Source organism: Oncorhynchus gorbuscha, linkage group LG08, assembly GCF_021184085.1.
Source record: "Oncorhynchus gorbuscha isolate QuinsamMale2020 ecotype Even-year linkage group LG08, OgorEven_v1.0, whole genome shotgun sequence".
NCBI lineage: Eukaryota > Metazoa > Chordata > Actinopteri > Salmoniformes > Salmonidae > Oncorhynchus > Oncorhynchus gorbuscha.
In genome coordinates this window covers 9,279,541-9,304,819 of record NC_060180.1, presented here as the reverse complement: position 1 = coordinate 9,304,819, position 25,279 = coordinate 9,279,541, and the positions used below count along the sequence as shown (strand labels likewise).

Sequence of the window (25,279 nt, the reverse complement as noted above, 5' to 3'; positions counted from 1 at the left end):
CCCTCAGTTCCCTCCATGGATCCCCTCCCTCTGTCCCCTCCATGCATCCCCTCCCTCTGTCCTCTTTCTCCATCCCCTCTCTCCATCCCTGGGTGTAACTTACTGGTCTTGTAGGGGGAAGTCAATAGGCTGCTGCTGCTGTAGGAGACTCTCATAGAGCCCCATCCATCAATCTAAAGGTCATAGGAGAATGGTGCTGTCCCAGCAATCCTCCCAGTAAACATGATTAATGAGAGGGCTGTACATCATCCCCAGTCTGCACAGTTACCCAGCAGGCTTCACTTCTCTCAGCAACCCACAACCATAATCCCATTCCCACGGCAATAGGCTATGTGATACTCTTTTTATTTCATTCTTTTCCAGTTTTCAGTTCTGTTCCATGAACCGGTTCCAACCCCTGAGTATGACCCTACAATCTGGCAAATGATGGAGCACTCACATTGCTGCATGACAAAGTATTGTTGTTTTTCAGTGAGACTCAGAATATCCAACAGGTTTTCCTTGGTAACAGGGTGATAGGACAGGAAACCATCCTCTAAGACAAGAGGTGAATGAGAGACAGGTGCATGCAGGAGTGTGTGAGGAGAGTCAGGTGTGAGATGGTGTGTGTGTGTGTCTCACCTGTCCATCTGCGCTGAAGGCCAGGCAGGCCACTCCATGGGAGTGTCCGTCCTTGAGGACAGAGATGGTCTGTACGCTGAAGGTGTCCCACACACAGATGTAGGGTTCCTTCCCTACCTGACCTGTTGCCACCAGAGACCTCTCAGGATGAAGGCCGAGGCTGGAGAAACAGAAGAGGAGATATAACAGGGAATTAGGCAATACGACAGGAAATACGCACACAATGCTGTTGAAAGAAACTCATGAAATTCAGATGAAATATGTATATATTCTGTTGCTCTTTCTGGTTAAAACAGCGCGTGCCCACTCTTACTCAGGCCAGTGGTCTACACACCCAGGCCAGGGTGTGTAATTCAGTTGCAGAGTGACTCCAGCTTTAGCACTCAAAAAACCTGATATTGCCTACATTTCTCTTTCATTACAAAAGGGGTTATCATGTGCTTGATTTATCATTGACATTACTACTCTTGGAGTAATACACAGTGTTTGTTCCTTTGTCATTAGCCATTTTCAGCCCTATTCCTAAGTCAAAGGTGACAGTAATGTTTATAAGTGTACTTCATGAAGTAGTAATACACTCAACACACAGCATCGGTAACATCGAGCTCAAGAAGCTCATCTGATAATGTCTCTGTCAAATAGCGTTCAATCTGAAACTCAATAGGTTATAGACCCCACAGTGGATCATTGGTAGCTCCAGGTGCCAACCTCCTTCCTTTGTTTATGAAAGGTGCCCTGGTGTTCTATAAATACATGTGATTAATGGCATCATTACTGGGGCCTGGCCGAACAGCAGACATTACTGTGTTACTAGCATCAGCCACACAGGGTCAGGGATCATCACACCACCAATGGACTGAGGAAAGGGAGGCGACCACGCTCAGTACCGCTCAACACAGTGAAGTCCGCTGTGACCTTGACCATAAACACAGTACAGAGGAGAAGTGGTAGCTTGGTACAAACCAAGCCTTGCCATTGTAAACGGTCCAATCGTACAAATGAGGTTAAAAGGACCATTCCTATCAGGAGAAATGTCCTGACAGTACAAAGCAGACATGATAGTACACACTGCACAGCACACCGACATGTCTTTCTTTCTCCTTCTCTTTCCTTGCTCTCTCAGTCCCTGAATGTCTTTCTCCCTCTCTGTGCTCAGTCTGACTGTCTCAGACTCTTTCATCTCAAAGCCTCTTTCTGTATGAAGCTCATGGCTGTAAATCTGGGCTTGGAGCTCTGCCTGGAGCAGAGGGAGGAAGGAAGTAGACATAAATAAAGGCTCTGAGAAAAGAAAGGGAGTGGGAGAAATGAAGAAACCCTCACGCAAGAGAGTAAGAGAGAAAGAGAAAGAGAAAGAGAGAGCTCAGTTCTACTCAGCTGACTCTCATTCCCAGGCAGTCTATGTCCCAGCTGGCCCTAACAAGAGCAGACGTGCAGAGCTTTCTGATGGAGATGGAGAGACTGTGGCATGAGGGCAGATTTGCAGAGGTTTCAATGGGCTGTTGGGTTTGCAGAGGCCAGGGCCAGGAACAGAGGGACTGTACGTGAGGACAGACATCAGTAGATGCTCCATTCATGCGGTGTGTGATGGCAGCCTAGCCACAAAACTGTCAGTGATGGATAAACCTGTTGATTTATTGACAGCAACAATCATGATGAATGTGTTTGAGTACATTTACATTAAAAAAACATGAACTGAAGGAAAATATGTATTTTAAAAGAGAAACCCCATATCTTTTTTTGACTCCATAAAATAACAAATGTAAAATAATATACATACAAATGTGATCATTGATGAGATTATTTATTATACTAATTCATAGACAAGATGGTAAATAGTGAAGAACACCTAGTCAGTGCCAGTAGGACCAGACTCCAGTATCAGACTCTCGTCACACAAACAAACAGTAATGTGATACTCCTCTGCAGACGGCACAGGGAAATCCCCCTGGGGAAGGAAATCAGAGCCAGACAACACTGCTGCCACCTACCCCCCCCCCACAAAAAGAAACACTGCTGCCACCTACCCCCCACAAAAAGAAACACTGCTGCCACCTACCCCCCCCCCCCCCCCCCCACACACACACAAAAAGAAACACTGCTGCCACCTGGGAGACTCTCCTGATGCCTGTTCTGATGCCCTACCTACCTAAACAGACTGTTGCTGTCTATGCAGCATCGGTGCTGTAGGAAGAAAGACACTGTCTATAAATCACTATCTCAATCATTTTCTTCTGTCATATTCTCTCTGAATAACGCTACAAGTTAAGGTTCCTCAGTACATGCAACAAGGTTGGTGACAATCTTTCAGTTCATCTTATTAACTGATTCGCGAGATTCATTTTCTGTTGTCCAATGCCTGCCAGCGCCGTATGTGAACAGTATAAGCTAATGTGAACCAATATGTCTCCAGGGAACAATTTAACAAACAGTGCACTAGCAACCAACCTGCTGACAGCCTGGTTGCCTTGACGACCGGACAGCCAAGGACACAGGAATCAAGATTAAGAATGAAAGTTTAACTAGAGGTGAAGTATCAGCAGACGTGGACAACAAACCTACACAAGGTCATTAACTACACAAAAGCAAACCATCCTCAACCAACAAAATGTCCCACAAAATATATCCTTCTGTAGCATACTGCCTTTATGTTAAGAAGACAATATTGAGATATATTGAAGAAAGGTATGCACCCTAGAAAAAGCCAATATGTAGTCTCTTCTCTCCAGCAGAGCACCTTGAGGCTGGCGAGCACGACTAGGCTGTATGTAGACTAAATTGCTCCTTTAAAAGGCATTAATAACCATGAAATAGAAGACAGTGAGAAGGATGGGTCTGTCCCTTTCCACCATTTATAATCAAAATACATACATTCCACTCTCTCACTAAAAACTGTATTTTCATTAGATCTGGAATTGCAGCTACCCTGAAGGTGTATGATGAATAGAGCTCAATTGGGCCAATCCATTACTCACTATGCTGCCATATAACTCTGTCTTATCAGAAAGCCCTGGTCCTATCTACTTCATACACAGGTCCTTATCATTTAGACCAGGGGTGTCAAACTCGTTCCATTGAGGGTCGAGTGTCCGGAGTTTTTTTGATTTCTCCTTTCAATTTGTGTCCAATTAAGACTTAGATAACCAGTTGAGGGGAGTTTCTAACTAATCACTGACCGTCTTTCATCAATCAAGTACAAGCAAGCAGTGAGAACCGCAGACACTCGGCCCTCCGTGGAATGAGTTTGACACGTGATTCATGGAATGTTGAGATTGAGGCAGACATCCTTGAAATGCCGCAACAGATCCAATCAGTTCTAACAGAGAAGCGTAAACCAATAGAAATCACTAATGTGATAGCCTACAATCTCTCCATGACATAAAACATCACCCTACAGTTCACTCTAACAGGCACCTAGGTCAACTTAGCATTCACCTTAACATTGTCATTCATCCAACCTACACTGCTAACCCCTCACACATCCACTCTACAACCATTACCACTCCCTGTTTCCTCTAACCCTTCCGTGACCTCTGCTGCTCGTGATGTTAGTCTGACTTCCTGTAATCTTTCCCACTCATTACTAGTGTGTTTCTCTCCTGTAATCGTACCCTCTCTGTCACACCCTGATCTGTATCACCTGTCTTTGTGCTGGTCTCCCCAACCCGTCCAGGTGTCACCCATCTTCCCCATTATACAGTGTATTTATACCTGTGTTCTGTTTGTCTGTTGTCAGTTCGTTTTGTTTCATCAAGCCTACCAGCGTTTTTGCCTGTGTGCCTGTCTTGCTCTAGTTCCTGTTTTCTTGTTTTCCCAGTTTTGACCATTCTGTTTGCCCTGACCCTGACTGCTGTTCTGCACCTTGTCACACCATCCTGGATTACTGACCCCTGCCTGCCCTGACCCCGAGCCTGCCTGCTGTTCTGTACCTTTCGGACTCTGCTCTGGATTACTGACCTCTGCCTGCCCTGACCCCGAGCCTGCCTGCTGTTCTGTACCTTTCGGACTCTGCTCTGGATTACTGACCTCTGCCTGCACTGACCCCGAGCCTGCCTGCTGTTCTGTACCTTTCGGACTCTGCTCTGGATTACTGACCTCTGCCTGCCCTGACCCCGAGCCTGCCTGCTGTTCTGTACCTTTCGGACTCTGCTCTGGATTACTGACCTCTGCCTGCACTGACCCCGAGCCTGCCTGCTGTTCTGTACCTTTCGGACTCTGCTCTGGATTACTGACCTCTGCCTGCACTGACCCCGAGCCTGCCTGCTGTTCTGTACCTTTCGGACTCTGCTCTGGATTACTGACCTCTGCCTGCACTGACCCCGAGCCTGCCTGCTGTTCTGTACCTTTCGGACTCTGCTCTGGATTACTGACCCCTGCCTGCCCTGACCCCGAGCCTGCCTGCTGTTCTGTACCTTTCGGACTCTGCTCTGGATTACTGACCTCTGCCTGCCCTGAACCCGAGCCTGCCTGCTGTTCTGTACCTTTCGGACTCTGCTCTGGATTACTGACCTCTGCCTGCCTTTGACCAGTCTTTTGCCTGCCCCCCTGTTTTTGTAACACACTTCGAAACTGTCTGCATCTGGGTCTTCTCCTGAGCTTTGACACTCATAATTAGTGAGTTCCTCTCCTGTAATCTTGCCCTCTCATAATTAGTGAGTTCCTCTCCTGTAATATTGCCCTCTAATAATTAGAGTTCCTCTCCTGTAATCTTGCCTTCTCAATATTAATGTGTGTTCCTCTCCTGTAATATTGCCTTCTCATTATTAGTGTGAGTGCCTCTCTTGTAATCTTGCCTTCTCATTATTAGTGTGTGTTCCTCTCCTGTAATCTTGCCTTCTCAATATTAATGTGTGTTCCTCTCCTGTAATATTGCCTTCTCATTATTAGTGTGAGTGCCTCTCTTGTAATCTTGCCTTCTCATTATTAGTGTGAGTTCCTCTCCTGTAATCTTTCCCTCTCATAATTAGTGTGCATTTCCTCTCATAACTAGTGTGAGTGCCTCTCCTGTAATCTTTCCCTCTCGTAATTAGTGTGAGTTCCTCTCATAATTAGTTAGTTCCTCTCCTGTAATCTTGCCCTCTCAAAATTAGTTAGTTCCTCTCCTGTAATCTTGCCCTCTCATAAATAGTGTGTTCCTCTCCTGTAATCTTGCCCTTTCATAATTAGTGTTCCTCTCTTGGAAGCCTGTGTCCTCGGGAAAACCACCATCTGCTCCAGCAAAACGATAGCAATATCACCCTGGCTATTCTTAGCAGCCACAGAATCAGCTCAGGCTAAAAACAGCAGAAAGGGACTCTGCCAAGAGAGGCTGGATTTCACAGTAAAAAGCAATACGTCTGTTTATAAATTATTCAACCAGGTTGGAGGGCAAAGAGGGTAGAAAAACAGGAGAAAATTAAATGGTGCTTCGTTTGGGTTGCCTCAGAAGATTCAATAAATCCCTCTGCTCCTGAGGAAGATGTTTACCTTACAGCAATAGCTCAGCCAAGAGACAAAAACATTCAAGAAACATAGCTAGAACTCATAGTGAAAAGGTACTCATTGAGCTTCATTCGTTGGGCTACTGTACTAATGGCTACAGCATATTTTGCACGAGCAGCAGGAAATATAACCAATTAGCAATGGAAATTCTGCAATAAGGGGAATAATTTAAAACACAAATAGTCTCAGTTGATCTATAATGAGCGCAATTCCTCCGAACATTTTAAATAACTTAATGAATAAGAACAATAAGGGCTCTATTTTAACCAACCTTACACAAATCGGTAAAACCTTACGTAACGGCGCTATAGGTCCGTGTGTGTCTCATAAATACTTTTGCTATTTTCACAGCAGGAATTATGGACGCAATAGTTGGCGGTGGTGCAAAAGGGCTGGGTTTTCATGAATAAACTAGTTGTAAGTGTGTCTAGGCTTGCCCCTTTACTGGCCAATCAGAACATGCTCCATGGCTAAATATGTGGTTGCTTCAAGTTGTGTTTAGGTGTATTTGTTTATCAACTTTTATGTTAGTCCATTATAAATAGCCTATAGAAACAAAATAACAAAATGTAGGCCCATCCCATATTTGCTAAGTAGGCTAATTGCATGGCTTCAATATGAAAATATATATTTTTAAACATAGCATTAGCACTGATATAGGCTTACAGTAAATTACATGTCTGAGCTATGCATACATTGTCAATATGCAAGATTAAATTCACTACTGAAAGGACGTAAAAAAGACTGAATAATTCTAATCAAATTAGAATAAAACGACACAACAACTTGTTTTGAATAGTCTAAATACAGCTACAGGCACCATCATTTCTCCACTTTGGCATATAATATTAAGACAAAGTAGACTATGGAGTGTTTTACGCACATCCAAAATTCTCAATATCCAATATAACGAGAAAGGGGGAATGTCCACTTACCGTTATACTGTCCCCAAATATTTTATAAACATCTTGAAACCTTCTTACAGATCATATTTGCACTTCTCCAAAAATAGCAGACGGCTTCTAACTTGCATTACAGCGAGCCATGCGTTCTCACCATAAAGCCATGGACAGTGAATCATTTTAATAAGCTTGGTTTTAAATCAAATTTGACGAGAACAATATTCCTAAATAGGATGGAATCATGATATCATAAATTGCATATCTCGTTCCATTAGCAGGCACACGTAGGCCTAAGGCCAAGGTGTCACGTTCTGACCTTAGTTCCTTTTTTTGTCTTTTATTTTAGTATGGTCAGGGCTTGAGTTGGGTGGGTTGTCTATGTTAGTTTGTCTAAGATTTTCTATTTCTGTGTTTGGTCTGGTATGGTTCTCAGAGGCAGCTGTCAATCGTTATCCCTGATTGAGAACCATATTTAGGTAGCCTGTTTTCCATTGTGTTTTGTGGGTGGTTATTTTCTGTTTAGTGTTGTGTTGCACCTTACAGGACTGTTCGTTGGTTGTTTATAGTTTTGTTTTCAGTGTTCATTAAAATATTTAACATATGAACACTTACCACGCTGCACCTTGGTCCTCCTCTCCTTCCCCACACGACAAGCGTTACAGAAGCACCCACCACCAAAGGACCAAGCAGCGTGGTTTCGGGCAACAGCAGCGATCTCAGGACTCCTGGACATGGGAGGAGATTCTGGACGGCAAGGGACCCTGGGCACAGGCTGGAGAGTATCGCCGCCCCAAGGCTGAGCTGGAGGCAGCGAAAGCCGAGAGGCGGTGGTATGAGGAGGCAGCACGGCAGCGCGGCTAGAAGCCCAAGAGGCAGCCCCAAAAATATATTGGGGGGGGCACACGGGGAGTGTGACTAAGTCAGGTAGGAGACCTGAGCCAACTCCCTGTGCTTACCGGAGAGCGAGAGGGACCGGGCAGGCACCGTGTTATGCCATGAGGCGCACGGTGTCCCCGGTGCGTGTGCATAGCCCGGTGCGGTACATTGCAGCGCCTCGTATCGCCCAGGCTAGAGTGGGCATCAAGTCAGGTGCCATGAAGCCGGCTCAACGCATCTGGTCTCCAGTGCGTCTCCTCGGGCCGGTGTACATGACACCAGCCTTACGCATGGTGTCCCCGGTTCGTCAGCACAGCCCAGTGCGGGCTATTCCACCTCGCCACACTGGCCTGGCTATGGGAAGCATTCAACCAGGTACGGTTGGGCAGGCTCGGTGCTCAAGAGCTCCAGTGCGCCTTCACGGTTCGGTCTATCTGGTTCCACCTCCACGCACCAGCCCTCCGGTGGCAGCCCCCCGCACCAGGCTGTCTCTCAGTCTTCTCCCCACAGGTGATCTCGCCTGTCCAGCGCTGCCAGAGCCTTCCTCCTGCCCAGCGCCACCAGAGTCTACCATTTGTCCTGAGCCGCCAGAGCCTCCCGTCTATCCTGAGCCGCCAGAGCCTCCCGTCTGTCCTGAGCCGTCAGTCAGCCAGGAGCTGCCAGAGCCTTCAGTCAGCCAGGAGTGACCCTCGCCGCCGACCTCTGACTGGGGATCCTAGCCACGAGCCGCCTGTCATGCTGGCAATGCCAGAATTGCCCTTCACTCCGGCGCCGCCAGAGTCTCCCGCCTGTCCGGCGCCGCCTGAGTCTCCCGCCTGTCCGGCGCCGCCTGAGTCTCCCGCCTGTCCGGCGCCGCCTGAGTCTCCCGCCTGTCCGGCGCTGCCGGAGTCGTCCTTCACTCTGGCGCTGCCGGAATCTCCCGTCCATTCGGGACCCGTGGCTATGGTCCCCAGTCAGAGGTCGGCGGCGAGGGTCGCCGCTCTTAAGAGGCCACGGAAACATTTGAGGGGAGAAAGACTATGGTGGAGTGGGGTCCATGTCCTGCGCCAGAACTGCCAACCCGGACAGACACCCACCCAGACCCTCCCCTATAGGTTCAGTCTGCACCTTGTTTTAGTATGGTCAGGGCGTGAGTTGGGTGGGTTGTCTATGTTAGTTTGTCTATGATTTTCTATTTCTGTGTTTTCCCTGTTATGGTTCTCAATCAGAGGCAGCTGTCAATCATTGTCCCTGACTGAGAACCATATTTAGGTAGCCTGTTTTCCATTGTGTTTTGTGGGTGGTTATTTTCTGTTTAGTGTTGTGTTGCACCTTACAGGACTGTCTGTTGGTTGTTTATTGTTTTGTTTTCAGTGTTCATTAAAATATGAACACTAACCACGCTGCACCTTGGTCCTCCTCTCCTTCCCCAGACGACAAGCGTCACACAAGGGCTCTTAGGCAGGAGTAGCTGTCATGCCCTGGTTGAGGTATTTTGTGTTTATCTTCATTTATTTGGTCAGGCCAGGGTGTGGCATGGGGTTTTTGTATGTGGTGTGTTGGTATTGGGATTGTAGCTTAGTGGGGTGTTCTAGTTAAGTCTATGGCTGTCTGAAGTGGTTCTCAATCAGAGGCAGGTGTTTATCGTTGTCTCTGATTGGGAACCATATTTAGGCAGCCATATTCTTTGTGTGTTTCGTGGGTGATTGTCCTTAGTGTCCTTGTTCCTGTCTCTGTGTTAGTTTACACAAGTATAGGCTGTTTCGGTCCTCGTTTCGTTCATTACGTTCTTTGATTTTTGTAGTATTTGTATTGATTCGTGTTTTACGTTTGTTTATTAAACATGGATCGCAATCTACACGCTGCATTTTGGTCCGACTCTCCTTCACCACAAGAGAACCGTTACAGTAGCCTATGATGTTTGTCCAATTCATCGAAGATAGCTATTAAATAGTTGCCTATACAGTAGCCTAACACTACAATAGTCCTAGTTATAAACAAACATGTAGCCTATCTAGTGTTCTACATTAAAAAAGTAATAGGCTTCAACATGGAAATATTAGGCTATAGACAATGCATTCGCTTTTCCACTCAGCTTACCATCATCATTGATATGGCCAGTAGTGACTTTGCAAACAAGCAGATTCCGCATCATAGACAGCTATCAAAATTCCCACGATTTGACAGTTTGGTCCAATAGAGGAAAGTGGTAGATGCATTTTTTGACAAAATAATAAATAGAAAACGGTAAGCAGTATTTTTAAAATAACTTGATGTTCCTAAACAGGCTTCCTACAGTCACTAACATATTTCATGTAATGGAAATCATACATAATGAGCCCAGACTTTTCACAGAAGCTGGAGAAAAAACATGTCCAATATAACAAAAAGGGGGGGATTTCGTTGACTGTTTTGGTATATTGGCACACGTTAAGGAGACATCAAATATTACCACCCATCCCACCTCAGCGCCAGCAAGCTGATGTTAGACAGGTAAATTACAAACCGTGGCGTAAGGGGTGGAAATGCCAGCGTGACATTTTTTACATGACGAAATTGATAACTAACATGCGTTTGACACTGCACCTCCCCACCGCCATCTGAAAATAGAGCCCCTAAGTGTCTGCCACCAGACAGTGTTGGAAGGAGTACTGTTATTAAACGGAGATTATAGAGCTGTGGCAAACAGAGGAACAATCATTCTAACAGGCCTCTTAGAAAACCTTCATCTCAATAATGGAACAGACAGTTTACTGTGAGTGGTTTTGTCTGGAGAAAGCATGAGCTGTTATGACTGGGCTAATGACTGGATTACACCACCTTCAAAATGGATAGGATTCCCTATTACAGATGCAGGATTTTAATTTGAGTCAGTTTGCTACAACAGGAAATGTGTATTATATGGATTAGAAATAATGGATATTTTTGTAAGGATTATACATTTTTACGTAAGTGAAAATCAAGTATGATATTTCTAAGTGGAAATGACAAACTTCAGAAGCCTTTTTAAACCTCAAATACACACACGTTTTAAATGCCCTGCATTCCGGGAAAGTTATCCTGCAACAGGGTGATCAAATTAAGATCCTACACCTGTCGATGCCATTCCAAAAGGTATCCAGTGAATATTCTAGTATTACTGGAAAATGGCAAATGGAAATACAGTCCTGTATAGCCTATTATTTCATACAATTTCAGTACAGCACAGCAAGATAAGCATCTATGTCACAGTGCTCAGAAAAGAGCAGAGACATTACAGATTTTCATGATGAAAGATGTGCTTAAATGGCCTGTACCGTAGTTGCCTAGGAGTGTCAACGACAAGACTTGTTAAAGTCGAAACCAATTGGAAATCAAGCTACTCCTCAGACACTCACACACTCCTCAGACACTCACACACTGAGGTAAATTCAGCTACTGAGATCTCATAGAGGTGAAGTGAGATAGCAGGCGTGGTAGGTGTAAGAACAGAAAGTGGGAACATTCATTGCTCAAGGGGCAAAGAAATGGTGGCAAACTGAGAAGCTAATTTCCATGTCAATTTTAATTGAATGTGCTGAGGGTGAGAGGCAATTACAGGAGAGGAGACATGCATCAACTATTGATATCTGTTGTCATTATCCTGTGACAGGTAATCCCAAGGCTGATCAAACTACATGCTCGAATAGGTCGTCTGACACATCCTGTTACAGAACCTAATGAAATTCTACATACTTCAACCCTATTACAAAAAGACAACTTTTATGATCTCCATGGTTTGACCTAAGAGGCACTTAAGTTGATCAAAAGTTCAGCTTCCTCAACACCCTTCAGCTTTTAACCAGTTTCCACGGTTCATTCTTTCAACCGTGTCCATGCATCGAATGAAGTGCCATCTTTCACCCGTGAATGCCTTTAGATAAGCCAGAGCCCCCATATACTTCATCAGCACAGTACGGTCCTTTCTCATGGTGTAACAACTGAAGCGTAAGGACCATGGTGTTCCGCCACACACACAGCTTGGAGGAGAGCTGCCAGCAAGGCCATGTCACTAGTAAGATGGATCTATGCCCACTGACAGACCATTGTCTAACAACCCTCCAAGGCCTACCGTTCTTATATTTAGGGCCTAATGTGGTAAGGAAAACTACCTTCATATTATCAATCAAAAATCTGGGCAAACGCCACAACATCACTGAGGGCTAAATCATATATCCCGAGACATGATCTTAACATGCCTGATCAGCATGCATAAGATGGTGCAAATATATAACAGGAAATGGTACTGAATGAATGTATTTCTTGGCGGAGAAGTGTGTCAACAAGATAATCTATTTGTCAACCAGAGGAGGCTGGTGAGAGCAGCTATAAGAGGACAGGCTCAGTGTAATGGCTGGAATGGAATAAATGGAAAGGTTTCAAACAAATAGAAACCACATGCTTGACTCCGTTCCATTACTTCGATTCCAGCCATTACAATGAGCCCGTCCTCCTATAGCTCCTCCCACCAGCCTCCACTGGTGTCAACACAGTACAAAATCGATGCGTCGTCAAGGTAATCAATACGTTGTCATAAGCACCCATGCAGTTACAATGTGTGTTTGAGAGACACCTTGGCCCAGCAACAGACAACCAATGGAATATCCCTTTTCATAAAAACATTTATAATATACTGTAACATCACCAATTATTATCAAGTCCAATAAACATGTTGAAAACCACTGAGAGAAAATTATGTTTGAGCATTGACTAAAGATTTTCTTTCCTTATGCACCCATCTATTTTTCAAAGGACTCCATATTGTAGTGAGGCATAGAGAGGAACCAGTAAAGGCCAACGGCTCATTTGAAGTCTTCAGCTCCGTGAAATCAGAAACACTTAGAGCCCAGCCTGGTGTTAATGGAGCATCGTGGGAGTAGCACTGTGTCCGTCTCTGATACAGTCATTACCCCCTGGTTAATGAGACCAGCCAGTAAACACTGTCACATCTTAGATCTGTCACACGCTCGCAGATGCACAGACACCAACACACACACAGACGCAAAGACATCAACACACACACACATTCAGTGACACACAAACGCACACGCACACACACACACAGATGCATGCACACACAAACACACCATCAGCAATCCGTGCCCATCTCCTGGTCTCTGCATACTGGCCCTAATAAAGCTGGTATTGTCCCAGTCAGCCCCAGTAATGTATGCAAAGGTCATGAGGAGGAGACAGAGGGGATAAGCCAAAACTGGTGGCAGTGATGAGGGAGAGAGAGGCTGACAAGGTCTTTCTATTTCCAGTACTAATTTATTCAATCAGTGATACTACATACTACACATATCATATCAACCATGTCATAAGACATCCTGGCGTAAGATCCTAGCTGGTTGATAAATTGTAGAATAGTTCTAATAGCTTGTGACTATGCTGTATAAACATTTGGTTTAAGACTAGACTGTGTGAATGTGACACTAGACTGTAAAGGTCTAGTTTAAAGACTTGCTTGTCTGAGTGTGAAAAGGGCTGTTTGAAAGTGTGGTTGAGTCCCGGTTCTTCCTACTTCTGCCTGGCTGGCTGGCAGTGACAGATGTATCCGGAGCCGGGTTCTGCCCTGCAGCACTGACGGAAATGGGACAGCAGAGGGAGTTCAGAGAACCAGAGCATGAGAGTAAGCACAGCCCAGCCGGAGCCAGGCCGGGGATTCCAGCCAAGGGTACAGCACTGTGAAACACACCAGCTGGAGCCACAAGCACAAGTCACTTCCAGACACACAGACACATGACAAGAACACACAACTGTGAATTTAGCAAGAGCTTTCTTCTGGATGCAGAGGCATCCATTTTCTGACTGCCCGTTTGTATCTTCCAAGGGGATACATCTCCACACCTTTGTAATACCTCAAGGAAACGGCTGTTCAGATGGAGAGCATTCAAGAACCCAATGACTTATAAACCAATAATGTAATTATACATTTTTGTTAACTAGGCATCTTAAGGGTTCTTAAAGGTGATTATACCTTGTACTGAGCTCATCACTGTATCCAACACTAGGTGTCTCTATGTCTCTGTGTATGCAATGCCACAGCATGAGGGCAAAGGTAATCTCTGTTAAGACAGAACTAAAATCTTGAAGTCGTGACTTGCGACACATAGTTTCCTGAATTAGGTCTCATTTGGTCAGGTATGTTTATGTAGTCTGTCCACAAGAGATTAAGGTAAAGATAGGGTTGCAAAATTGTGGTAAATTATAATTAAATTCTCTGGTTTTCCCAAAATCCCAGATGGGGGAACCCCGGAATCAGGAGGGAATAAGGTGGAAATCTGGAAACCTCAAGAGAGGAATTCTAGAAAAGCTGGGAATTTATTGAAAGTTCCTGGAATTTTGAAACACTGGGTAATAAAAAACTACAATGGTGACTATTATGTTGCCCAGGTACATGGGGAAATGAGAGATGGGTGCTGGGTAATTCTAAAGTGTCTCATAAAAGAGACTGGAATCTAAAGCCTCTCATAGAGGAAACTACATTCTAAAGCCTCTCAGAGGAGACTGGATTCTAAAACCTCGCACAGAGATTGGATTCTAAAGCCTGTCATATAGGAGACTGGACTATAAAGCCTCTCATAGAGGAGACTGTTCTAAAGACTCTCATAGAGGAGATTGGATTCTAAAGCCTCTCATAGAGGAGATTGGATTCTAAAGCCTCTCATAGAGGAGACTGGATTCTAAAGCCTGTCAAATAGGAGACTGGATTCTAAAGCCTGTCAAATAGGAGACTGGATTCTAAAGCCTGTCAAATAGGAGACTGGATTCTAAAGCCTGTCAAATAGGAGACTGGATTCTAAAGCCTGTCATATAGGAGACTGGATTCTAAAGCCTGTCATAAAGGGGACTGGATTTTCAAGCCTCTCATAGAGGAGACCGGATTCTATAGCCTCTAATAGAGGAGACTGGATTCTATAGCCTGTCATATAAGATACTGGATTCTAAAGCCTCTCAAAGAGGAGACTGGATTCTAAAGCCTCTCATGGAGGAGACTGGATTCTAAAGCCTCTCATGGAGGAGACTGGATTCTAAAGCCTCTCATATAGGAGACTGGATTCTAAAGCCTCTCATATAGGAGACTGGATTCTTAAGCCTCTCATAGAGGAGACTGGATTCTAAAGCCTGTCATATAGGAGACTGGATTCTAAAGCATCTCATATAGGAGACTTCATTCTAAAGCCTGTCATATAGGAGACTGGATTATAACGCATGTCATATAGGAGACTGGAATCTAAAGCCTCTCATAGAGGAGACTAGAATCTAAAGCCTCTCATAGAGGAGACTGGAATCTAAAGCCTCTCATAGAAAAGACTGGATTCTAAAGCCTCTCATAGAGGAGACTGGAATATAAAAGCCTCTCATAGAGGAGACTGGAATATAAAGCCTCTCATAGAGGAGACTGGAATCTAAAGACTCTCATAGAGAAGACTGGATTCTAAAGCCTCTCGTAGATGAGACTGGAATCTAAAGACTCTCATAGAGAAGACTGGATTCTAAAGCCTCTCATAGAGGAGACTGGATTCTAAAGCCTCTCATATAGGAGACTGGATTCTAGAGACTGTCATATAGGAGACTGGATTCTAAAACCTGTCATATGAGAGACTGGAGTCTAAAGCTTCTCATAGAGAAGACTGGTTTCTAAAGCCTCTCATAGAGGAGACTGGAATATAAAGCCTCTCATAGAGGAGACTGGAATCTAAAGACTCTCGTAGAAAAGACTGGATTCTAAAGCCTCTCATAGAGGAGACTGGAATATAAAAGCCTCTCATAGAGGAGACTGGAATATAAAGACTCTCGTAGAAAAGACTGGATTCTAAAGCCTCTCATAGAGGAGACTGGAATATAAAAGCCTCTCATAGAGGAGACTGGAATATAAAGCCTCTCATAGAGGACACTGGAATCTAAAGACTCTCATAGAGAAGACTGGATTCTAAAGCCTCTCGTAGAGGAGACTGGAATCTAAAGACTCTCATAGAGAAGACTGGATTCTAAAGCCTCTCATAGAGGAGACTGGAATCTAAAGCCGCTCGTATAAGAGGCTGGGTTATAAAGCCTGTCATAGAGACTGGATTCTAAAGCCTCTCAAAGAGGAGACTGGATTCTAAAGCCTCTCATGGAGGAGACTGGATTCTAAAGCCTCTCATGGAGGAGACTGGATTCTAAAGCCTCTCATGGAGGAGACTGGATTCTAAAGCCTCTCATATAGGAGACTGGATTCTAAAGCCTCTCATAGAGGAGACTGGATTCTAAAGCCTCTCATATAGGAGACTGGATTCTAAAGCCTCTCATATAGGAGACTGGATTCTAAAGCATCTCATATAGGAGACTTCATTCTAAAGCCTGTCATATAGGAGACTGGATTATAACGCATGTCATATAGGAGACTGGAATCTAAAGCCTCTCATAGAGGAGACTAGAATCTAAAGCCTCTCATAGAGGAGACTGGAATCTAAAGCCTCTCATAGAAAAGACTGGATTCTAAAGCCTCTCATAGAGGAGACTGGAATATAAAAGCCTCTCATAGAGGAGACTGGAATATAAAGCCTCTCATAGAGGAGACTGGAATCTAAAGACTCTCATAGAGAAGACTGGATTCTAAAGCCTCTCGTAGATGAGACTGGAATCTAAAGACTCTCATAGAGAAGACTGGATTCTAAAGCCTCTCATAGAGGAGACTGGATTCTAAAGCCTCTCATATAGGAGACTGGATTCTAGAGACTGTCATATAGGAGACTGGATTCTAAAACCTGTCATATGAGAGACTGAGTCTAAAGCTTCTCATAGAGAAGACTGGTTTCTAAAGCCTCTCATAGAGGAGACTGGAATATAAAGCCTCTCATAGAGGAGACTGGAATCTAAAGACTCTCGTAGAAAAGACTGGATTCTAAAGCCTCTCATAGAGGAGACTGGAATATAAAAGCCTCTCATAGAGGAGACTGGAATATAAAGACTCTCGTAGAAAAGACTGGATTCTAAAGCCTCTCATAGAGGAGACTGGAATATAAAAGCCTCTCATAGAGGAGACTGGAATATAAAGCCTCTCATAGAGGACACTGGAATCTAAAGACTCTCATAGAGAAGACTGGATTCTAAAGCCTCTCGTAGAGGAGACTGGAATCTAAAGACTCTCATAGAGAAGACTGGATTCTAAAGCCTCTCATAGAGGAGACTGGAATCTAAAGCCGCTCGTATAAGAGGCTGGGTTATAAAGCCTGTCATAGAGACTGGATTCTAAAGCCTCTCAAAGAGGAGACTGGATTCTAAAGCCTCTCATGGAGGAGACTGGATTCTAAAGCCTCTCATGGAGGAGACTGGATTCTAAAGCCTCTCATGGAGGAGACTGGATTCTAAAGCCTCTCATATAGGAGACTGGATTCTAAAGCCTCTCATAGAGGAGACTGGATTCTAAAGCCTCTCATATAGGAGACTGGATTCTAAAGCCTCTCATATAGGAGACTGGATTCTAAAGCCTCTCATATAGGAGACTGGATTCTAAAGCCAATTATATAGGAGATTGGATTTTATAGCCTCTCAAAGAGGAGACTGAATTCTAAAGCCTCTCATACAGGAAACTGGAATGTGTCCTCTTGAAAATAAGAGTCCTGAGGTAGGTGTTGACTTGAGACCACGTTGACAATCACAGCGTGAGGACCAGACTTCAATTCAATTTCAATTACAGACAGCAACGCAGCCCTACGCCAAGAGATAATTACTTTGAGCGCAAATTGGAAAAAGGAAATGACCTGAAGAGCCTGACTCTCTCTGTGTGTGTGTGTGTGTGTGTGTGTGTGTGTGTGTGTGTGTGTGTGTGTGTGTGTGTGTGTGTGTGTGTGTGTGTGTGTGTGTGTGTGTGTGTGTGTGTGTGTGTGTGTGTGTGTGTGTGTGTGTGTGTGTGTGTGTGTGTGTGTGTGTGTGTGTGTGTGTGTGTGTGTGTGTGTGTGTGTATACGTGCATCAGTGGAGGTTGCTGAGGGGAGAACAGCTCATAATAATGTCCAGAACGGAGCAAATGGAATAGCATCAAACACCTCTAAACCATGTGTTTGGTGTATTTGATACTGTTCCACTGATTCCACTCTCGTCATCACCACAAGCCAGTTCTCCCCAATTAAGGTGCCATCAACCTCCTGTGACGTGTGTGTGATATTGAGTGTGTGTATGTGACGTGTACATGTTTATCCATGGAGTGGTGGCTACGTGGTTGGCATTCTTATAATGACTCCCTAACCATCCCTCTGCACATACTGATCTGCATGCATGGACACACACACCTATGTGAAGGACACAGAGTGGTGTATAGACACATGCACACATAGACAATGGCACAGAGACACACATACATTAACCTCAATCACCCCTACCCACAAACCATATTTCCAAAAGACAGATACATTTCAGAGGCACTCATTGCCAACTGGTCCCACAGGCGTCATAGGTACTAATGCAATAATACAACACATGTACATGCAAATCATATCATTTCAATGCTATCTCATCCCCTTCATTTAGTTGAAAGCAATCAGAATAAGAAGGGAGACAGTTTTTCTTCTGCCTCCGTTGAGATGATGTCAGAGGGCGAGTTTAAGAAAGCCTGTCTTAAAAAAGACAGAGTAAAACTCCCAAAACGTTTGACTCTGTAAACACCTTTAGCCTTCATGGAGCTGTGGCACAAAGTAGGTCTCATTTAAAGGGAAATTGTAAAAAAAAAAGTATACTTCATATTCAGTACCATACCCTTAGCCATGGTTTATTGGCCATATACCACACCCCCTCGTACCTTATTGCCTAATTATACTGGGTGTTATACTGGCCGTTAGCTATTGGGTCTCTCCAAGTTCAGGTTCAGCCTGTTTCCATGGTTTCCCAGACTGTCTGGGTCCAGTGCTCCAGCTACACAAGGCTTCTGCATGCACTTACAAGGCTAATCCTTCAATATTGACATGTAGGCCAAGAGAATGTGTGATGAATAACTATTCAATAAAAGTGCATCACTCTAAACAAATCCACTTTGTCTAGATCGACATGTATATGCTTTCTGAAGAGCAGTAAGTCTAATTGTGTTAAAAACCAGATGTTTAATGGTAGTCTTTTTTGTGTTCAGTCCTGGCCATGGAGACATGTAATATTCGTTCAACAGAAGCAAGTGTCCACTGAAAAGGCCTTTTCCAGAAATTATAGGCCCAACATGGATTTAATCCATCAATATGACTGCCACAATTACAGACCTAATCCATCAATACGACCACTGTGATAAAAGTGTCTGCAAAATAATTATTCCCTGACAGAGTGGAGAAAAATAACTTTATTATTGGTCCTTCTGTAGCTCAGTTGGTAGAGCATGGCGCTTGTAACGCTAGGGTAGTGGGTTCGATTCCCGGGACCACCCATATGTAGAATATATGCACACATGACTGTAAGTCGCTTTGGATAAAAGCGTCTGCTAAATGGCATATATTATATATTATTATAAAAGCCTTTCAACAAAAGTAGATGGAGATGGATTGGCGACACAATCTGACCAGCACTGTAGGCCTCACCAGTTTGATTGTGTTCTGTGTGAACTGAGGAGGACTTTGCATTGACTAGAAATAAACAGTGGCTTTGCAGAGAGCCTTGTAGTTTCTAGCAATTCTGAGGACAAACTACAGATCACGGCTTATCATGAGTGTGTTTGTGTTTTGGTTTGTTGCACGTGGTTTGCTTGCTATCACTGAACCACAAAAAAAGATCAGGAACTAAGTCACAAAGCATTCTCAAAGTACTGGGCTCAATCCAAACAGCACTGGGCTCAATCCAAACAGCACAGGGCTCAATCCAAACAGCACTGGGCTCAATCCAAACAGCACTGGGCTCAATCCAAACAGCACAGGGCTCAATCCAAACAGCACTGGGCTCAATCCAAACAGCACAGGGCTCAATCCAAACAGCACAGGGCTCAATCCAAACAGCACTGGGCTCAATCCAAACAGCACTGGGCTCAATCCAAACAGCACTGGGCTCAATCCAAACAGCACAGGGCTCAATCCAAACAGCACAGGGCTCAATCCAAACAGCACTGGGCTCAATCCAAACAGCACTGGGCTCAATCCAAACAGCACTGGGCTCAATCCAACCAGCACATTGGGCTCAATCCAAAGAAACAGGGCTCAATCCAAACACACTCCCCATCTGGCTCAATCAAACAGCACAGGGCTCTTAAAAAGCACTGGGCTCAATTGCAACAGCAAGGGCTCCCAAACAGCACTGGGCTCCAAACAGCACAGGGCTCAATCCCCCAGCCTCAACCCCTCTCAATCAAACAGCACAGGGCTTCCAAACAGGGGGCTGCAATCCAAACAGCACAGGGCTCAATCCAAACAGCAAGGGCTCAATCCAAACAGCAGCAAACAGCACTGGGCTCAATCCAAACAGCTCTTGAATCCAAACAGCTTGGGCTCAATCCAAACAGCACAGGGCTCAATCAAACAGCACAGGGCTCAATCCAAACAGCATGTTTGGCTCAAAAAACAGGAGCTGTCCAATCCAATCAGTGGGGCTCAATCCAAACAGTTTGTCTTCAATCAAACAGCACAGGGCTCAATCCAAACAGCACTGGGCTCAATCCAAACAGCTTGGGCTCAATCCAAACAGCACAGGGCTCAATCCAAACAGCACAGGGCTCAATCCAAACAGCACAGGGCTCAATCCAAACAGCACTGGGCTCAATCCAAACAGCACTGGGCTCAATCCAAACAGCACAGGGCTCAATCCAAACAGCACTGGGCTCAATCCAAACAGCACTGGGCTCAATCCAAACAGCACTGGGCTCAATCCAAACAGCACTGGGCTCAATCCAAACAGCACTGGCTCAATCCAAACAGCACTGGGCTCAATCCAAACAGCACTGGGCTCAATCCAAACAGCACTGGGCTCAATCCAAACAGCACAGGGCTAAATCCAAACAGATGGGCTCAATCCAAACAGCACTGGGCTCAATCCAAACAGCACTGGGATGTCCAAACAGTGGGCTAAATCCAAACAGCACTGGGCTCAATCCAAACAGCACTTGCTCAATCCAAACAGCACAGGGCTCAATCCAAACACCACAGGGCTCAATCCAAACAGCACAGGGTCTTGATGTCCAAACAGCACAGGGCTCAATCAGGGCTCAATCCAAACAGCACAGGGCTCAATCCAAACAGCATGGGCTCAATCCAAACAGCACTGGGCTCAATCCAAACAGCACTGGGCTCAATCCAAACAGCACAGGGCTCAATCCAACCAGCATTGTGCTCAATAGAAAACAGCTCCCCATCTGCGCTGTCAGCTCGTGGTCTCTTAAAAATACTCTAGTTGCATACAGAACTAAGAACTATACACTTCACAGATCCCCCAGCCTCAACCCCTCTCCAGTGTGTGCTTTACAGGGGGGACTGCAACCATACTTGCAGGTATGCAAGGGATACAAGAGCTTTTAACAGGCTTTTTAGCTCTTGAATACCTTGGAGTGAGCAGCTGTGGGCCATCTCCGTGCTTTGAAATCAGCATGTTTGACTCGAAAAAACAAGGAGCTGTCCAATTATCAGTGGTGCTGAAATAGTTTGTCTTATATCTAATAGCTTATGTCAAAATAGCTTTTGACATAAGTAGAGTGTTGTGAAGTAGACAGTCGTGAAGTAGACAGTCGTGAAGTAGACAGTCGTGAAGTAGACAGTCGTGATGTAGACAGTCGTGATGTAGACAGTCGTGATGTAGACAGTCGTGATGTAGACAGTCGTGATGTAGACAGTCGTGATGCAGACAGTCGTGATGTAGACAGTCGTGAAGTAGTCAGTCGTGATGTAGACAGCCGTGATGTAGACAGCCGTGATGTAGACAGTCGTAAAGTAGACAGTCTTGATGTAGACAGTCGTAAAGTAGACAGTCTTGATGTAGACAGTCGTAAAGTAGACAGTCGTGATGTAGACAGTCGTAGAGTAGACAGTCGTGATGCAGTCCGTCGTGATGCAGTCCGTCGTGATGTAGACGTGATGTAGACAGTCGTGATGTAGACAGTCGTGATGTAGACAGTCGTGATGCAGACAGTCGTGATGTAGACAGTCGTGATGTAGACAGTCGTGATGCAGTCAGTCGTGATGTAGACAGTCGTGATGTAGACAGTCGTGATGTAGACAGTCGTGATGCAGTCAGTCGTGATGCAGACAGTCGTAAAGTAGACAGTCGTAAAGTAGACAGTCGTAAAGTAGACAGTCTTGATGTAGACTGTCGTGATGTAGACAGTCGTGATGTAGACAGTCGTGATGTAGACTGTCGTGATGCAGTCAGTCGTGATGTAGACAGTCGTAAAGTAGACAGTCGTAAAGTAGACAGTCGTGATGCAGTCAGTCTTGATGTAGACTGTCGTGATGTAGACAGTCATGATGTAGACAGTCGTGATGCAGTCAGTCGTGATGTAGACAGTCGTAAAGTAGACAGTCGTAAAGTAGACAGTCGTGATGCAGACAGTCGTGATGTAGACAGTCGTGATGTACAGTTGTGATGCAGTCAGTCGTAAAGTAGACAGTCTTGATGTAGACTGTCGTGATGTAGACAGTCGTGATGCAGTCAGTCGTGATGTAGACAGTCGTAAAGTAGACAGTCGTAAAGTAGACAGTCGTGATGCAGACAGTCGTGATGTACAGTCGTGATGTACAGTTGTGATGCAGTCAGTCGTAAAGTAGACAGTCTTGATGTAGACTGTCGTGATGTAGACAGTCGTGATGCAGTCAGTCGTGATGTAGACAGTCATGCGAGATATAAGGAAAGTCATAGTACAAATAGTAGCCCAATGACCTCTATGAATACAATTATTGCAATGACTCCCTCAGGTAGTACACAGCCTCTCTGGACAGGATACACATTACATCTGCACAGGGAAGGCTCACAAGGGATAGAGCAACACTGGAGTGATGCCATGCAACAATTTATTGCTTTAATTAAGGTATTCATTGAGATTATTTTAGATTAAATAAAATGTGTGATTTTGAAGAGATGCTAATGAGAGGACAATGTTATGTTTTAAATGGATATTCTACATTCTTAAATTGTGCGAATTTTGTTCGTACTTTATGCATAGACTTCTTGGTGTTGTTTTGAAGGCTACTGTATGTATATTCCAAGTAACACTCACCTTATAATGTCATCGTTGTGGCCCAGGTAAAACTTCTGAGTGTGTTCTCTGGTATTGTAAACCACGCCGACGCCAGCCACGAAATATACCACTTCTTTCCCAGCGGTGTAGTACAGGTTGTTTCGGCATTGATGCCCCCTGTACCCGTAGATCCATTCTAATCTCAGTTGGCAATGCGGAGCAGTCCGGTCCGCCATGATATCTGACAATTTGTTAGTTTAGTGAATTATTCCACCCTACAGTAGTCTGCACCACAACCACGGATCACTGACATGCACGTGCAAACCTTATGAGCCCATCACTGATTAAATGAGAAAAATCCTAACAGATTACATTTTCCTATATGTAGCCTATCATAAACAGCTTAATTCCCGCATCCTACAGCAGATGTGCACATTGCGTTTTGAGAAAACACCGGCAAGGACTGATACACCTCAGACCCATTCATAATGTTTGCCTTTAGACACGGTGTTGCCTGAATTGTTACTATGTTAGCCTACTCTAATTTAGATTGTGGATTAATTCATTATTTTCCTCATAAAAATATGTTTTTTTAACCTTTTACCATGTCTTACAAAAGTTAATTTACTCCACTAAATGACATTACATTGCTTTTTTATCCATTTTAAATGGGTTCCTTTTCAAATGACAACGAAAACAGAGGTACCAGCCAAATAAACAAACAGAAAAAGAACACAACTGCTGGAGGATTCGGCTGCTGCTGAAATATAATCCGCACACTAATCCTTAACCGTCACATCAACCATAGTTACTGCGGTTTTATATATTTCTCAAGACAATAACTAACAAATAAACATTTCAAAGCAAACAAACATGTAGAAAATAGGCCGAACATGCAATATGTCTGTCTTCCATTCACAAATCTGGTTGGAGTAAATCCGAGAATCGAACAATTGTGAGGAATTACGGATTTTCACAGCAAATCACTCTGACAGAGTACGACCTGTCTTGACAGCCACAGCTGGTTCGCCGCTGTCAGTGTGAAGACGCCCCAAAATGAAAATTCTCTGCTAACTTCCGTGCAGAGGCAAACAATCTATGGGCTTCCAAACACAGTCGCTCACCCCGCGACTCCACGGTATCTCCCGCATCTCACATGGATGGATGAAAGTAGGGATTCCGGGCAGCGAGCAAAATAAACCTACTCATATGGGCGAATGGCAGGCGATGACTTTGATAAACCGGGGTGGAAAGCTGAGCGGAGGTCTAGCACTGTGTTATTCATTGCATATTAATATTAATGTAGTAACGTAATGGAGACTTTCCCCATCAAGTACTTAAACGTAATATTTTTTAGAATAGCCTCTCTCTGGTTTCGAAGAGCTAGTAACCACAACACCCTGCAAGCCACCCCTGCACTACCACCGACGATGAGCGGCTAGCTGCACAGGTTTATGGGTATTGATGTGTTTATGGCTGAGGCATTCCCTCTCTCACGCTTTCTCGTTGGTCCAAAACATTGAAAACTACAACTACCAGTCAGCAATAGTGAAGCGCTGTCCAAGGTCTTGAAGACCTACAGATGAAAAATACATCGATTACGTCTGAAAACAGAATGGCAGCTTCTACGATCAGCAATAATTGAGTCAATTCATATGAGTGAAATTTAATTAAATTGAATCATTAAAATTGTAGGCCCTAATAAAAATAAAGAGATTAGACCGAATAGGAACTGACTGAATCGAATAGCAACTGATAAATGTTTTTTTTTGTGACAAGTTCGATGGTAGATGAAATTGGATGGAGTTCAATCCCAAATAGGAAACTAAATGGGATATAATAATTTTGCCTGAATCATATTCATATTTTGATTTGTCAAATTTGAGACAGTTGAACCAAAGGGAGAGTCTTTAACTCACATGTGATACAGATGCATTCTAGAGCTGAATATCTCTTGTATCCATGAATCTCCAATCAGAACACCAGTACATTTTCTGTAAAGGGTCGAACAACCATAAACTCTTACTGATTATTAAGTGCCCCTTTGACTGATCCTCTGTACTCTAATATCCTTGCATACTTTTACATTTACATGGGAGTTATTTAGCAGATGTTTTTATCCAGAGCGACTTTGAGTGCATTCATCTTAAGAAAGCTAGGTGGGTGGGTGCATAGTACAATAATTATTCTATATGGAAACTGGACTCTTGGAACTGATGTGTAGAACGTTCTCAAAGGCTAAATGCTAAGTAGAGCATGCCATTGCCAGCCCCTTGAACAGCACTGCAGGG

The 25,279-nt window shown here is 44.3% G+C and overlaps 1 protein-coding gene across 5 annotated transcripts in view; it reads right to left on the bottom strand.

Moving 5' to 3' along the window:
* Positions 1 to 24,386, bottom strand: part of LOC124041170 (echinoderm microtubule-associated protein-like 6) — a 112,550-nt gene extending 88,164 nt beyond the window's left edge. For 4 of the 5 annotated variants that reach the window (XM_046358422.1, XM_046358421.1, XM_046358423.1 and 1 more), the window contains exons 1-2: positions 23,028 to 24,386; positions 622 to 781 (exon numbers count right to left, since the gene is read on the bottom strand). In XM_046358422.1, the coding sequence (XP_046214378.1) occupies positions 622 to 781; positions 23,028 to 23,224 (357 nt within the window). In that variant the 5' untranslated portion in view covers positions 23,225 to 24,386. The remainder of the gene's footprint in view (positions 1 to 621; positions 782 to 23,027) is intronic. The other variant, XM_046358420.1, reaches the window with a different exon arrangement.
* Positions 24,387 to 25,279: the final 893 nt, after the last annotated feature.